The sequence below is a fragment of the Thermobia domestica genome, chromosome 12 (genome assembly GCF_964235325.1).
Source record: "Thermobia domestica chromosome 12, izTheDome1.hap1.1, whole genome shotgun sequence".
Lineage (NCBI taxonomy): Eukaryota > Metazoa > Arthropoda > Insecta > Zygentoma > Lepismatidae > Thermobia > Thermobia domestica.
This window is the reverse complement of record NC_137465.1, coordinates 226019922-226037780: the sequence shown is the minus strand read 5'-3', so window position 1 is coordinate 226037780 and position 17859 is coordinate 226019922. Positions and strand designations below refer to the sequence as shown.

At 36.2% G+C, this 17859-nt stretch overlaps 1 protein-coding gene across 2 annotated transcripts in view; it reads left to right on the top strand.

The window, feature by feature from the left end:
- Positions 1–13108, top strand: part of LOC145667066 (mini-chromosome maintenance complex-binding protein) — a 68646-nt gene extending 55538 nt beyond the window's left edge. For both annotated transcript variants that reach the window (XM_081734763.1, XM_081734764.1), the window contains exons 11-13: positions 1342–1509; positions 5565–5653; positions 10579–13108. In XM_081734763.1, the coding sequence (XP_081590889.1) occupies positions 1342–1509; positions 5565–5653; positions 10579–10690 (369 nt within the window). In that variant the 3' untranslated portion in view covers positions 10691–13108. The remainder of the gene's footprint in view (positions 1–1341; positions 1510–5564; positions 5654–10578) is intronic.
- Positions 13109–17859: the final 4751 nt, after the last annotated feature.

The following is a 17859-nucleotide window of genomic DNA, read 5'->3' as shown; positions in this document are numbered from 1 at the left end:
GTAACCAACTAGTTGAAAGCCATTCGCTTTCTCAGTGCCAGGATTATTGTACAAAATGGAAACAAAATATCCTATGCTTTGTGGCTTCCCTAGGTAGCTATTTTGATGGCAACAGAATGCAAGTGTAGATATATTATCCCTTTCGCGACCAACTACAATCACTAATAATTATATATTTTTGTATTGCATTTTATTTCTTCGGCCGGGCATGGCTCGCTACAATTTTGCGAGTTATGTGAGTCGTAGAGATGCGTCAATCCTATAGAGAGTGCGTATTTCTTTTGTTTGTGGTTGAAGTTTGATGGGGATTTATAAAAATGTTAAAAAGTTCCCGTGCGGAAAGGGTTATAAATAAAGGTGAATTTCGAAAATATGTCATTACTTTATTTACGGACTTCATATATGTGGTATTATCGCTACTGTTAATTCTCAAGCTATCCCATCACTTCAGCTCTTCAGTTTCCAGCTTAGAACCACAAAGAAAGAATTTGGCCACCTTATTCTTGTTCTACTGGCTTCGTGATCCCACCTAAATACTAATTTTTTATGTAAATAGTCCAGAATTATGCCTTTCTCCGAATACTTAGACAAAGCAGGCAGTATTTGAATTTGTGATTCGAAAAATATTCCTCAAATATTCGGTTTTGACAACACTGTAATTTGTATGTTTACAATGTTTTACATTATGTACTTCCGAGGTCAAACACAAGATTAGTAGAAAATCATCTTATATTGGTAGTTGATTAGTAGAGGAGCATTGTCAGAAGGTTGTGATGAGATACGGATATTGTAAGTGAAACACATAATAAAGGATGAAGCTTTTTTTATATATATCACAAGACTAATCACATTGACTAACATGCTGACTTTGTCTATTATTGCATTGTCTAGTGTAGTTGAAGTATTTTTTTTCTCTTGATAAAGGGTAGAATGAAGTGAATATGTTATATTAACCGTAGGATATTTTAAAGATAATTTATGTATCCCTGAAGGGGAAAGAAATTACTTTACATGGAGAAATATGTAAGTTACATCATGTGAAAGAACAATTGCTTCAGATAAAAGTATGAACAACTTTTATTCCTGCTACAGTGAAACTTAATTTCCATAAAACTTCTGTGGGGCTAAAAAGGTTAAATCCTGTTTTAACAGCTCGAAAGATTTCCGAACACTGTTTCTCAGCATTTCTAGCGCTGAAATGAGTCACTTCTAGATGTATATTAACGAGCCCAACGTCGGTTATTTACACTCAGTTTTGGTTGTCCTTTTATAGGAAACATGAAATTAGAAACTACATAAGTTTAGTATAAAAAACTTGTAATTTTATATTTCATTTTACAGTGTGATGTACAGATTCCACTGCGTCCAGAGCCGACTAGCTTGGGTAGCATAAATGAAATTTATCAAGCCGTCAAATTTTTCTTAACGGATTCAATGTTGAACAGAATTCGGATTTATTTAACTGTGATGAAGCTTGCAGAATACAATTTACCCGAAGACTTGCAAGAGGTAAGTTATGAGGTATGAAAATGAAGAATAATTTGCATAGTGTTTAAATGAAGGAAAAGTTAAAGAAAACAGAAAATGCAGACGTTGACATGAGTACATTTTATTTAATGGGTTTAACATTCATGTTGCATTAAAAAAGAAAAAAAAAAAAGTATAGTTGCATATTCAAAGAGAGAGAGGTAGAAAGAATAGTGGTTTGTGAGCTTAAATAGTAAATTGATTGCGTGCAACAATAGAAAAGTATTCACGAACAATAAACAACTTTGTATGCTAATGAATGCATGTGATGATCCATCCACTTTCCTTATTAATTAGCGTCTTGCAGTAATTATAATTGTTTTAATCCTAATATGCAAGTAAGATCATATCTCTTTAATAAGAGACATCAATGCGTTCACGGTATGCAACAGATATTGGCAGTTACCAGAAAAAGAGTTCCAATCGTGATTGTTTCAGCAAAGAGTTATTGTCTTCCTCAGCACTGAAACTTTCAGAAACGAACTACGAGGTGCATACGAAAAGTGCATGCCGTTTTTCTATAACTCGCACAGTTTTCAGTTTCCAAGTTACACATTTTCAATACAATGCCATTTATCCCATTCTACACACTATTGGTATCATGGCATCTCACTATCAAGTGGGTTTGAGAAATCTTTATATCGAGTATGTTTTAGGCACTGAACAATGTCACTTCTGAGGGAACTTCCACCTCGCACTGAATTCTTCAGTTCTGAGAACATATAAAGATCACTAGAAATTGTTCTTGCGAGCAGAATGGATGAGAGATCACTTCGATGATATCGTGTAAAAAGTCGCGTTCTTTTCTGGGAGACCATCTTCTCTCCATGTGTCGAACCTAACGTGAACCGATTTTGTCAATTTCACGAGTTCTATCAAAATTCTTGGATTTTTGGCTCTTGGCATATTTTCAGTAGACTCCCCGCACCACTAAATTCCAGCACCTACTTCCGCACAGTATAGTTAGCAAGAGCAGTATCCCAACAAACATCTTTCAACTGATAATGAATATCGACATCTTTTTCACATGTAAAAAAAATCTTGATTAGGAACCTCTATGGTGAAATCCGTCATTTAAGGTCAGTGTCACGAAAGGTTTTCTTTCACCGATGAATATACTAACGGTGATTAGAAGCTTGAAATTTTGCAGAATAAAACTTCAAAGTCTAAAGCAGTAGTAATTTCAGGGGTGGCCCGGAGAATTCCCCCATTCCCGAGCTACGAAATTCACACTTGGGGGCTAAATTCTTACCGTCCTCAATGTGCATCCCCAGTATTTATGTAGTACTACTTTGTGCTACTTTTCATCCGCCAGGGTGTTGAAATTCCCTCCTCAGAAGTTCCGCACAAAATTCTTGTCCATACTATTAGCTATCCATGATTAATTTTACTTGTTGGAGGTTTTCTAGAATCTTCACCAGAAAACAATTTATTGTGTACAGAGATAAAGAAGAAATTCAAGTTCAGTTTGCAACAGTTCTCTGTAATGTCCAACATATCATTGCCTTTGACAAGAAGGTTTTGTAGAGGTTTTCTGTCTACTATGTTGTATTACAGTTCGAAGATAGTATTTTCGTGCTAAATACATATTCACTGGAAGCCTGTTGTGAAGAGGTTACTAAAATGTTAGGGGGGAAAGAAGACTTCGTGTTCATATCTGAGTGTCCGTAAAAGAGAGGGATCTGTCCTATAATACATATATTTGTGCTGGGACAAAAAAGTATCTGTATATTATGGAAGTGTCCGTTAAGGGAAGTTTCACTGCACTAATTTATTGATGCTTATTGTTTCTTCAAATTGTGGAAATTGTGTTTTCCAAGAGATGTTTTCCAATTATAGAAAATAAGGTGCTTAAGTAGATAATGTTATATGTTAAACGCGGTAAATATGTTGAATGTGGATGCCTCTAATTTAACATTTTGAAAACGAGAAAAAGTATTCTAGCGTATCAGTGCAGGTTAGTTGAACTTCTTATGAAAATTCAGCTCTTTACTGTTGCAGTTTATTCAGCTGGTTACTTTTCTACTTTCATATTTCATTTAGCTTATTGTTCGGGTTATTATTAATTAATCTATATATATAAAATTGAAAATCACTATGTTTGTGACTCCTGAAACGCCCGACTGATCTTGATCAAATTTGTAACATGGATGAGGTTCGAAGCTGGGCTGGTTTTAGGCTATTCACTTTGATGATAGAACTTAAGAGGTTGGGGGAGGGAGAGGGGGTATAAAAATAAATAAAACTTAATAACTCCTGAACCACTCGACCGATCTTGATCAAATTTTTCAGCATAGATGAGATTCAGGCCTGGGATCGTTTTTATGATTTAAATTTGACGGAGCAACGTAGAGGAGGAGAAGGAGGGGGAGATATATAAAAATCAATTTATATGAGACTGAAAGTGCCTATTTTTGTAACTTAATAACTCTTGAACTATTCGATCGATCTCAATCCAAGTTTCAAGATACATGAGGTTCGGATCTGGAAACACTTTTGTAATTTCACTTTAAAGGTAAATCCTATGGGAGGGGAGGGGGACGTATACATAAAACTAATAAAACCTAATAACTTTTGAACCACCCAACCAATCTCGATCAAATTTTCAACATACATGAGTTTAGGGGCAGGGATTACTTTAGGCTATTCACTTTGACGATGCAACGTAGGGGAAGGGGAAGGGGAGAGAAATTTAAAAATGATAAAAAATGGCCGATATTAGTGTTGAATCCATAGTTTTCGGAGTCGATGAGAGAAATAGTGACACTCCCGATGCTGTTTTAATCCAAGTTCAGCCCTAAAAGTTGTGGACGGGGAGGGTACAACGTAGGGGAGGGGAATAAACATTTAAAAATGATCGAAAATGAATAATATTAGTGTCGAATCCATAGTTTTAGGAGTAGTTGAGATTAACAGGGACAATTCTGATGCCGTGTGTCGCAACACGGAGGAGGGGGAGCTATATATAATAATGATCGAAAATGATCAGTGTTAGTGTCTAATCCATAGTTTTCGGGATCATTCAGATGAACAGTGACATTTCCGATCCGGTTTAAATCCAAAATTAGCCCCGCCACTTGGCGGAGGGGGAGAAAGAGATATATATAAAAATGATTGAAAATGGCCACTGTCAGTGCCGAATTTATAGTTTTCTGGAACGCTTAGATGAACAGTGATACTTTCTATCCCGTTTAAATTCAAATTCAACCCCGCAACTTGGGGGAGGGGGAGGAAGAGAGATTTAAAAATGATCGAAAATCACCGATATTAGTGCTGAATCCATATTTGTGGAGTCACCGAGATGAACATTGACACTTCTGATGCCCTTTAAATTCAAATACAGCCCTCCAACTTGGGGAGGAGGAGGGGAAGAAATATAAAAATTATCGAAATGACCAATATCAGTGTCGAATTCATAGTTATCGGGATCACTGAGATGAACAATGGCACTTACGATGCCTGCCCCGCAACATGAGGAGGGGAGGGGATATATAAAAATGATCGAAAATGACCGATATCAAAGAGCGTTTTAATAATAGTAAAAAGTTACCGACTAATGGAACAAATTACTATTTTTTCTTAATTTAACCCAGCGAAGGGGTAATTGATGCTAGTTATAAATAAATAAAATGTAAGACAAGTGTATTGTCGTTAGAAATGAAATGAAATGAAATCTTTAAGTTTTTCGTCCCAAGGTTATGCCGGTTAGGCTAAAGGAGACGGTGATGATGAAAGATGAGTGAAATGGTGGAAGGAAGAAAGTGGGAGGAAACGGGAGAACCCCGAGAAAACCCACGAACACGGTGTTTGTCCACCACAAAATCCACACGGCGCGAGCTGGGATCGAACCAGGGACCCCAAGCACCGGAGGTGAACGCTCTACCACTGAGCCACCGCGCCCCCTGTATTGTCGTTAGAATTGAATTTAACTACAACATATTCATATTTTGTGTTATTTAAAATTATTATTATTATTTTAGTGAAAAAAGGGCTGTTGTTATAACTTGAAAGTGACAGATTCTTATTAATGTTTACAGGTTATCCAACAGGACTTCGTAGAAATGAGGAAAAATGATAGCAAAAACGTAGATGGAGAATATCTTCACTCGTTACTAGTTTTAGCAAGGTAAGTTCTTATTATTCACTTATACAAACATAGCGAACGAATTATAAGAATCATAGTCAATTCAAAGAACAACGTACACATATTTCTAGTACCTCATAAGTGAAAATACAAGGACGTGTTTCATAGATAACTTTTTTCTTCTTTTCTTTTCACTCATTTTATTACTCTGGTAATTACTACATGCTCATATATGAAGTGTAGTTATGCACATTACTTAACTATAAGATTTTGCTACTTGACTACAACTACTAAACATATTTTGTGGTAAAATTGGCATCATTTTTCATTGTTTTTCAAAGGAATTAAAATACAAAACATTTGAACAATGTAGATAAATTACTTGAGGGAGGTAGATACTACTGTGACATGCAACAATAAGAAATTTGTGTGTCTTAACTGAAAATAACGTTTTCCAAAATGTTGTATGTGAAATAGAGGAAACAACTGATTTTTCTCACCAACATGGTATTCTGTATAAGAGCGAAACAATAAAATATCTACCTAGCATCAATATTAACAGACCAAAATCATGTCCACGAAGGAATTAAATGTCGACTGAAAGCAGGAATTCGTGTTATTATCAGTTCATAATCTGTTGTTGTCGTGAATTCTGTCGAGGAATTTGAAGCTTAAAATATATAAAGCGGTAATTATGTCTGTTGTGATGTACTTAGGTATGGTTGCAAAACATGGTCGTTTTCTCTGAGGGAAGAACGCAGGCTGAAAGTACTTGAGAATAAAAAAGAATAAAAACCTGAGACGCATATTTGGACCCCTCAAGAGGAACGGGAATGGCGGAAATTTCATAAAGAACAACTGCATAATTTATACCGTTTGCCAAACATTGTTAGGGTCATCAAATCTAGGAGGCTTAGATGGGCATTTTATGTAGCGAGAATGGAAGAAAGTACGAACACTTTCAAAGTTTTAACTGAAAATCGAATCGAAAAATGTCCATTAGGTGGACCTAGGCATAGGTAGGAGGACAATAATAAGATAAATCTCGTAGAAATAGGATTACAAAGTAGAAACTGGATTCAGTTGTCAGTTGACTAAGGATAAAAGTCAATGGTGAGCTGTGAACGCGGCATTGAACCTGCGGGCTCCGTAGGCCATAGAGTGAGTGAGTTATGGAAAGAAAAGAATTACAAAATTGCATTAGAACTAATTGTTCACATATTGACAATAAGTAATACAGAAATAATTGCTGCAGAATATTTTAAAAACTGAATATACATATATAATAAAGTTCATTAGAAAACTCAATAATTGTACATAGAAACAAAAAGAAGAAAGTTTACTTGTATAAATTCAACTGAACAATTATTTTACTGGTATTACCAGCATGTGTTGTGAAGGCAGCCTAAGAACAAAAAATAACTAATCCTGTGTACAAGCGAACTTGTTATTGTGAGGAAATACTCTTTATTTATATAATTCTTAGTTTCCAAGAAGAGACGTAATATTTTCATACATGCTTTTTGATGCAACTAAAAATATTACGTATTTATAATTTTCGCGAATTCGCAGTACTTTTTTATTTTGACAAGTACATAATAAAAGAATCAAACAGAACATAACCTGGTACGTCTTGTGCCTTCTTTCCAGAATCAAAATTGTCAATAATTTGAAAATCAGAACCGGAATCCTCGTGAATAAGTTCCAAAATATGACCATTTTCTAAATTGCTACACAGCAAAAAATGAGATGTTGAAACAAGTCAAAATGACTACCACTTTAACTTGTTACTTGGATGTTAGTTCAACACCAACCACATCGCCTTTCGAGCATATCAGAAACTGCTCGTTATTAGCTGAGAAAATTTGCATAAGTTTTTGCTGTTTGGTGTAAGCAAAGCTTTGCGCAATATATTTGGCATTTATGCCAAGTAACGAATAACATTTTTTTTTCCACTAGGTCACAATAATATTGTTGTAAACCTGTGAATTGTCTGATAACAGTTACATGGATAGCAGTGCTACCATCTGTTTTCCTTATCTGTTATTCCTGTCTTAGCACGTAAGAATAGGAGATGGCAGAACTATACTCATGCAACTGTTGTCAGACGGTTCACAGATTTACAACAATATTATTGTGACCGATTACAGAAAACAAAGAATCTTATTCGTTACTCGCAAAGCTTTCTTATACCAAACAATAAAAACTAATGGAAATTCTCTCAGCTAGTAACAAGGAATTTCTGATATACTCGGAAGGCGATGTGCTTGGTGTTGAAGTAACATCCAAGAAACACGCTAAAGTGGTAGTAATTTTGTGTTGTCTCACCACCTCATTTTTTACTGTGTAAAGTCCGTCCTTAATGGCGTAAACTTATAGCCGTTTTCGACACGTAAGCTTCCCTTTGACGAAAACAATGTTCTCATGCAATCTAGCGGCCCAAATTTAAACGAAGTGGTACCAATGAATGTTCACAAAAGACACACCGCAAATTTAACCCATAATTCATTCGTAATAAAAATGTAAAGCACAGGATGGGCTTTGCCTATCATTCATCGTACTGGACGTAGCGTGATTGCCAAAGGCGAGAGTGGTCTCAGGTGGGGGACACTTGGTCGAACATGTAAAAGCTTTTTGAGGCTAGCCATTCTGAGAGATTTGGTTGGTTTTCCTCATTCACATCAGGCAAATGCCGGGATGGTACCTCACATAATGGTCCTAGGGCGCTTCGTTCCCTCATTCCTTTCTTTCTTCCCAGTTCCCCGGCTACCATGATCTCCAAGAAACGTAATCCCTTATACATAACGAGCTAACATGGCCATAAATGTCGAAAGCCCAGAAATCTAATTCCTAATCCTAATCTCATTCTACTAGCCAATAGTTACGATTGACTGAGCCCGTCTGTTGATCGAAAAGGGAGAAAGCATAATTGTATAGTCATGTTCACAAGTACTTTTTTCCTGTTTAAATAAATTGTTGGAAGTGGACTGATTTTAAATAAGGTTTTCTGTTAGTGAAAAGAAGCTGAACATATATTTTCTTTTCGTTTCTTTTCTAGCGAAATAGTTTTGAAACAAAATTGTTCAAATTCTGTTCGTAATTTGTACTACCGTTTTTCGAATAATTAACAGGTGTTTCTTAATGCAGGGTGTGTCAATGGTCTGGTTGGGGACCATAGACCAACTCCATTATTAGTAAGGATACCGAAAAAGAAAGAAAAAAAAGAAAAAAAGGAAAATTGTTGGGAATATCATTCTACTTATAGATTTCTGTAATCCTGAATTTCCTTTAAGCTTCCAAGTTTTCGACTCTCCCCTGAAGCCTTGATTACGGAGGTTAAAAACAGGACGAGAAAGAACAAAAACATCAAGGAATAAAAATGGAACTAACTTACCAAGGGAAGAGTTGTATTGTACGGAAACACGTTGTCAAGTACGTCAGCGATTAACGGATGAAGATGGCGTGCATATAGCAGAGTGCGCCTTATTCCTTGTTGGAAGGTTGCCAGCTCATGTTATTATTTTTAGTGATATGCCAATGCTGTGCAAATTTTGTAATTACCACCTCCCATTCGTCACTTAGTCATCCCCTTTTCGAAATTTAATTGCGGCTTTTTAAAATGAATAAACAGATTTTCAATAACCAGTCTCTACTTCATTTCTAGCTCCAAATGAGAGCTAGAATAGGAGTAGGTGGTTTTCAGTCAAAAATGGTGTAACTTTTCCATTCGCACCAACCGCTCGGTCTCCACACTGCTAAGGCACCCCACATTAAATGATAAAACAACATTTCTAGATCAGCAAACTGTTCGAACCGAACGTAAAAGTACACAAGAATGGCATAGGGAACGTGCCCTGGACATTGTTGTATGAGGAAAACTACACTTCGAATTAGTTTCCCAACAATGCTGTATTGTTGGTATGATGACACACTCGCGCCAAGTGAACTTTGTTTTGGGGAAATATTTTGTATGGGTTTTCTCAAGGTTCTCCAGTTTTCTTCTATTTTTTATCATTCTTTTATTATCATCCAACTCATAATCACAATCGCCCTTGACCTCAGCGCATTACGTGGGACGTTAAACTAAAAAGAAAACGACCCGATGAACTGGCAACAACGTTGCTTTTACATTTAACATAGGACACCTTGCCAATATAAAGCTCAACCGGATGATGTGATTGGAAAAATTTCACCATTTTAGATTTAAAAACCCATATTTCCAATATCTCACCTCTCTTTCCATTTTTTCATATCTTTATTCAGAACATAGTTACCGTATAGCCCCGGACTTTTGAGACCCTGTATATGAATAACTAGGTATGCAATAATTGCAAATTTGGAGCGAAGCGTTCCATCTTTATTCATAGAGTTTTTTAGTGCATCAGTTGTTCTTGTGAAGGAACATGACGTGTAAATATTTGAATTTGGCATATCAGCAAAACGCATAATGATTGTGAAAAATTGTTTCGTAGAACGAAATGAAAAGGTCTTCACCCTATTTCTAATGCTGGAAATTCTATTTTTCATTGTTTACAATGAGAATTCACGCGCCAAATGCTTTTCCAATGTTGAGTCTATGGGTACCCCGTTTTTCGATGATTATTCCTTGATAGTATGTCCGATCGGGACATGCGGCTCTCTACGATATTCAGCGCGCACACTCTCAAATCACCATGTAAAATTTGGTTGAGAACGGTTCAGGATCTCGGAGGAGTATCGGGAAAACGGAATGCCTAAGTTGAGTAAAGAGGAGGTTCGCTCCGATAATTCGTACACGCGCTATTAGTTCAATACTGTTCTCACATGATACAATCTTGTGAAAATCTTGAATAGAAATGGTTCATGAAACAGGTTGGTTACTGTGCTTTATTTGTACTAAGTACATATAATAAAATTTTAGCTGAGGTGTAATTTTGAATTCAAACAATACTTACTCTGAAGTTTAATTTGTTTGTTCTTTGTTGTAGGTTGTTATCGTTGAGTTACGGTCACCAAGTACTGACGAGGGAGATGTGGAGTCGTACTTTAGAGATGGAGAAAATGAGAAGACAACGAATTGCTGAACGGTTAAGCAAATAAGATAGTCTGGATGTCATTTCGTTTACTGTCCATCTGCGTTGTATTTATTCGATGAAGCCCAGCAACACAAAAAGGCGCATTTGCAGCTTGGAGTCAAACTACTTTTTAAGATAAAAAAAAAAAAAAATCTAAAACTGATATACAGTGTGATTTAAAAGTTCCCAAACTTTGAAATGAAATTCAAATTTCAAAGAATGTAGTAATACACAACATACATTACATACAGTAAATACTTACATTTTATATTAAAATAATTTCAATTAAAAATGGCCTCCATGAACTTCAAGACACAAATTGACTGGCGACACATGTTTTCAATGTATTAACTGAGGTGTATCTGACAGCTCTGATTACGTCGTACCGCAAATCCTTGAGCGTCCTGGGGTTGTTGTGTCCATGTTCTTTACAGAGCTTAATAAATAAATTAAAATCAGGCGGAGTTAACTCGAGATGAGGAAAGAGACGACAAATCTTCAGATATCCATCTGCCGTGGAAGGATTTGCGAATCATCATTATGCTCATTTTTGGTGTATGTATCAAGGTGTATGCAAAAGGGTTCGTCCTTTACGAGCTTAGACACAAACAAAAAAATAGCACCACAATTTGCAGGCGGCAATCATTGTGTTGCGAGAACTTTTTATTTCTTACTAGATCATATAATGTTGTTTTCCGTAGTATAGACATCCCAGGGAATTGGGAATTGCTGCTTAAAAATATTGAGCAGCATTTATACGATTTTGTTACAAAATACTCTTCTACCGAAACAGCTCTTTGTTCGTGCGTAAGGGTCATTGATGCCTGGTTTTCCTTCGTCTTTGACTTCTTGCCAACTCGAGTGTATGCACTGACACTTGGTGCTAATGTTTGGTGAAGAAAATATTTTCCAAGGTCTAAGCAAATATCTCAGCAACAATACTCGTATTTTTTTTCACATTTACAATTATTACATTTTATGTCGTATCAGATGACGTAATTGGTCTGTTATTACGTATTGTTTTTTTTCTTCTTTCTTTCAAATGGTGGAAATCCTTTTAATAAATTCGAACCGTTGTTTAATCAAATTTCTTTCAGAATTTGAGTAAAAAGTAAAATACTCAGTTGATAAATTAATGAAATAATCATTTTACAGATACGTGAAATATTTGAGTGTCCGATGTATGTCATTATTAGTTTTATTGTTATTAATGAAACATTTGTACCCAGTGTTAAAACTATTCTTTCTTTGTTAATGCTGTTAAAGTATTATTGACACTTAGTAAACGTACACTTTTCTTTATAAAGCTCAGTACTCTTGCCTGTAACTGTAGTATTAGGGTGTTCCAGGAGGAAGGGGTAATACTTCGGAAAATGGTATTATGGGTCATTCTAAGCAAAAATGTTCATATGAACACGGGTCCTAATCTCAACGGTTTGAGAGCTACAGGTTGTAAACCATTTTTGACTTCATGTTGCTTATTGCTCACCCTATATTTATTCTACAGAAGTGAGACACAGCGGATTTGAAATTGAAAGGTGATGGAATTTTCTTTCCATTTGTATGCAGCATGTTACAGTGTAGTCTTTGGAAGAGAAGTTATTGAGGGAAATTTGGGAATCAGTGTTGCCATCCAATTCCTTTACATAATCTTAACTTTCTCTCAATGACACCAAAGCCACATGTTGCATACCGTTGGAAAGGCAGTTTTATTGTCTTTCAAATCCACTATATTTCAGCTTTTTAGAATAACTACAGTGTGAGCAATACGCAGCATAGTCAAAAATGGTTCACAACCTGTAGCTCTCAAACCGTTGAGATTAGGACCAATGTTCATATGAACCATTTTGCTTAGAACCATCGATACTACCATTTCCCAAAATATTGCCCCTTCCTCCTGGGACACCCAAGGGCGTATATTCACTCTCGTGCTCAGATCTCATACATCCGTATCAAAATACAAGTACAAATACTTATCTACAAGTGTAAATAGAGATCATTTCAAGAGAGTTTTTGTGTGGTCTATATATAATTTTCACGTTTGCTTTGACATTGGCTGATTGGAGTTGAACATGTTTTTCAGCGCCAAGGTTGAACATCTCTTTTGCAGCGCCGAGACATCCTACGTATTGTGGGATCATTCCTGTGCAACCTTAAAGTTTTGATTTATTCCAAATGTTAGTGCCTTTATAGTATTCATTTCTGTATTTCGAGAGCTGTATGTAGTGTACAATAACATTAATATAGATAGTGAAATACAGTGAAATATATGAAGAGGCAGAGATAGTATATCTTCGAAAGCGAAACTACTTATTTGAGAATATTTTCTTTAAAAAATGTTTATTAATTGTGTATATATTTTTATATATAGTCGTACAATCCATGTAAAATCTAGTTTTTATATGAATATTTTTATTCGTACAATATAGCTTCATTTGTACTGTATTTGTGTTTTCTTTTCATACCTACATTTCAACATGTTACTAATATAGAATGTTATATTGGTTAGTACGATTTGTTATATTGGGTTGGAAAGACCAGAGTGAATGAAAACTACAATACAGATGTCAAAGTATTCTTTGGCTGGAGTCTGCGATCCGAGGAAGTCCTCAACCACTTGCAGCGCCCGAACATTACAGAGTTCTTCCCTGCCAAAAAGTGATCGAGGTCGTGGGCGAGGTGGTAGTCGGCTGGAGAGATGTCGAGAATAATGCGTAAGAAAGAGTTTTATACAGCAATGGAGTCAGCACAGTTCTTTGAACGATATTTGTGCTTGCATTGTCCTACGAGACCATGTCTTCACTTTTGCTGGATATTTAGGAACAAGTTTGCAGTGCATTTTTAAGTGTTCAGCACCGTAACGATCGCACATGGGTAGGTTGGGTTTCATCTTATATATGATGGATCACTACCACCGCCACCTGTGGGTGGAGGAGTGGATTTGGAAACAGTCATAGACGTTATCACAATATTGCGAGCGGTAGTGATTGTATTCAATGAGAAAAAACAAAAAAGCGGTGAGTAGTAGCCTTTTTGCTATTTCTCATAGTCATATACATTGTTTACGATCCAAGCACTATCCTGACCATTTACAATTCGTACTAAATCAATTTTTAATCAGAAATAACAATCCGGTGTAGGAAACCTTCCCTGTTATTTTGCACATTCAGAGAATTAGGCATTTTCAGACGGTGATCCATGACCGGCCGGAGGACGCTGTGGCTCAGTGGTAGATCGCTCTCCTTGCGTGGAGTCTTGAGATTCGATTCCAGCTCATGTCAAGGTAATTTGGTGGTGGACAAACACTATGTACTAGGGTTTTCTCGTTTTCTCCCACTCTTCATTCCACCATTTCAATTATCCTCCTCACAGTCTTCCGTTGCACCATTGCAAACGTGGGCCGTTAAAAGAGAAATGTCATTTCAGTTTGTTGACCGGCATTAGTTTATTTGCAGGGTTCCTATTGGTCAGGGAAGTCAGGGGGAAAAGACTGGAAATCAGGGAAAGTCAGGGAAACTTTATAAAATATATTTTCCTAGCATTAATTGTATACCAATTTCAGTTTAGCCAACCATTAATGATCACAGTATGGAATTGCTCAGATCTTTATGGGTGATAAGTTGAATGTATGTATGAGCAATTGATTATTATTTGTCTCTAGAATAAATGTTCTCATATATAAATATTCACCGTTATTTATTCATTATTTATAAGTCAGCGTCATCCGACACCTGTCATGAAAGTCAGGGAATTTCCTGCCAAAGTTCAGGGAAATAGATTTCTCCAGATCAGTAGGAGCTCTGATTTGGCACCATTGAGTCACTTTTCCCCCTTACTGGTTGCGCAGAGCTGCCACACAGTAGTAGTATTGTGTATGAAAGTGTACGAACACTTTTCCAATTCTGCCCCCACACTTGTAGTGGGGTGCTAATTTTTCGCACGAATCAACAGTGAACTCGTCGCTGGCACGAATCAACGGCGTATGGTGCGTTTATTCACCACTTCTGGTTCATATGCACTGTTGATGTTTTTCGCAGGTAAATGTGCACAATGTCCCATTTTGTACTCGTAAAGGAAAGCCAATTGGTATTATGTGTTCCCCGTTGTGCACTTTCACACTATATGTTCAATAACACGCTGCTTTGTGATTGGTTGACAGCATGGGCACTGCAGCGCCTTTTTTCTGAACATGTTGGAGTTTCTGAAATCGTATGCGTGATTTAGGTTTATACATTGGTTGCGTTACAGAAGATGGTTTCCCACCAGATATAAGAGGGACATTTGAATCGCACCAACCCAATAGATACAGTCAAATGAAATCTGTAAAAGCGCTTGTTTTTCCGTAAGTTGGCGAAAGTGCCACTTGACATTTTCGAAATGTCTCACAAGTGGCAATGAGAAGCAGTGTGTCATCACGGCAATCTAACAATGATGAGAGATGTCAAGCAGCCCTGCTTGCAGTGTGTAACAAAGATTCCTAACAAAGTTTAAGTGGCAATAATCTATTAAAATCCATCGTTTTTTGTTTGTTTGTTTGTTTGTTTAGTTTATTAAGCTAATGCGTGACTTGCGAAAGTAAGTTTGTGAGTGAACAAGAAAGTTATAAAATGGTGTAAGTTAAATGCGCACTTTCGGTCAGAACGACAAAGACTAATAAGAGTAGGACGTAGCAGCTGTTGGTACAACATTGTGGCAGACATGTATTCGTCAATAACTGAGAAAGTGATGAGATGATATTTATCTTAGATACATAAGCTTTCACGTGCGTAATTAGATAATGCTTTAGCTTCAGAGACGCTAGTTTGATTTCTAGCGGGAGTCATTCCTATCTCTCATTGAACTGCATAGTATACATAACATAATTTCAGGTCTGGAAATAAACTTCATAGATCTAAGAAGATAGGTTTAAACTAACACCGGATTAGTCAAAAGATATTTCAATACATGGGAGAAACAATCCACACATCACTGAACACAGAAAAGTTCAGTCCTTAAGAGGTCCTGTATTCAACATCGAATTCCTTGTGTTACTCGAGAAACATCAAAACGGTAATTTCTTGCCCTAAGCTACTCTGACTGCTCGCTGATTATTCTCCTATCAATTTCAAGGATTCGATGTTTCAGTTTTTAAGAGTAGTAAGCGACAAATGCTTCGTAAATACCTTCACAGATAAAAATTGCAAACAGTAAAGTGTTACAACTGAAGATGCTACAGACGATAAAAAAAATCTTTCAATCCAACGTCCAGGAAAGATGGCGTAGAGATATTTCGATCTCAACATGAAAGTGAGGCGGGGCACTACCTTGCATAAAACTCGTCAGTCGAAATAGTTTTAGAGCATATTCAGCAATAAAATTCCTGGTACTGTTTTCCAAAACGGATAGTTCCATGCACTTGGCTGAGACCATCATGACCCGTTGGTTAAATAAATAATAAAAAAGTACTCCAACATTCCTAAATTTAAAGTTCGAACTTTCCTGGATGGTTGCCAGAGTGCAAAAGTGCAGTAACATAAATTTATGTGGTATCGAAGAACACGTTACTTTTTTTTTTTTAATTACGTAAGTCTATGCTTTTTCTTTGTTTTTCTAGGGCTCTGTTCAAGCGCATCTTGGATACGCTTGAGACAATGAACGTCCAATGCTTTTTCCTTTGTATATAAAAACATCTTCAATTTGTAACACTACTTCTAAATGTGCGTACGACGAGACGGCATACCAACATTTGTTGAATCGAGGACGAAATTTGTGTTGTATTTGTCCATTGTATCCATTCTTCGTAAGTTGCAGCATAGGAAACCACTTGTGGTGTGATGTCGCCATTTACCTGAAACGAAAACAACTATGCCATCAGTACACGAATGGAAACCACACTTGTACAACTGTTTCGTAACTTTTAGAGTGTATGTTATGTTTTGTCAATTTTAAAAACATAAATTAACACCAAGATAATTAAAGTAGTGAAGAAGGATAACTGTCATTGACTTGAAATAGCTTGTATCTTTCGGTAGTAATAAAAGAAAAAAAAAAGTTAGATGCATCTTTTCTTTTTACTGTATACAAATATATAAAAAATACTAGTAAACATTGACATATTGATTATGGATAAATGACCTGCACGGAGGGAGACCTCCTCGCATATGAACTCCTCGTCTAATTGTTTCCTTTTCTATAACAAAGGTTTTAACTTACGGAATAAATTGAGAAGGTAAAACAACCTTTTTCATCATCGTTGTAGAATAGTGATATGACTATGACTATATGAGTCCTTCTGAGAAACAATACCAATGTGAACGAGCCTCAATCCGTTCTTCCTCCCTTGTTTATCTTGCTACCCTTTAAATATATATCTTGTTTGTCCTTTCACCTGTTGTATTTTCTCTTGAATTTATTTTTGTTTCTGACCTTCAATATCCTTTGTAGTCTTTGCTTCCTGGAAAATGAAAATTGCCTGTTTTCCAGAAAGCATCTCTTAAGTTATTTTTACAATTGTATACTAAAAATTTTTAATACACATCCAATAGTCTAAAATCATATCATACAACAAAACTGAACATCGCATGGTTCAGTTGTACGTGAACAAAAGTATTCTGTTCAAGTGATGTACGAATTTTCCTTAGAAATAACTTTTTGAGTTATCGTGCTTTATGATGAACAAGGCATTTGGTGCATATTGTACGTAGTTGGGCCATGACATTTACATACTAGCAATGCTCTCGTCGCTTCAGACCGTGTATTATTATTATTATTCCCAACTTAAAAGACAATCAAACGATAATCCAAGTTACAGTATATTGCATTTTAAGCTCTCATTTAACCGTAATGGATGGAGTAAGTTTGATGCTTGATTTGTTACCGTTAGGTTCCAAATAAATTGGCTGCATATGCAACTTAAGTGGCTAAGTTTCATGTTGATCTATGTATACAGTATTACAGTGGAATAAACAGTTGTACTGTTATTGTAAATTTCCGAAAGAAGAAACTAAGAATGCACAGGCAAAGGGTAAGGAGACCTATTTTATGAAAATAAATATGAATTCTATACTAGCACAGTGGTTCTCAACAGGTATGTCACGCAGTCCCATAAGGTGTGTCGCAGGATTTTAAAATCTAAAAATCAGTACACATTGACTAGTTAAAGTCAGTTTTGAGATAGACTGTACCAGTCAGCGCCTCCAGCGACAGCAACAATGC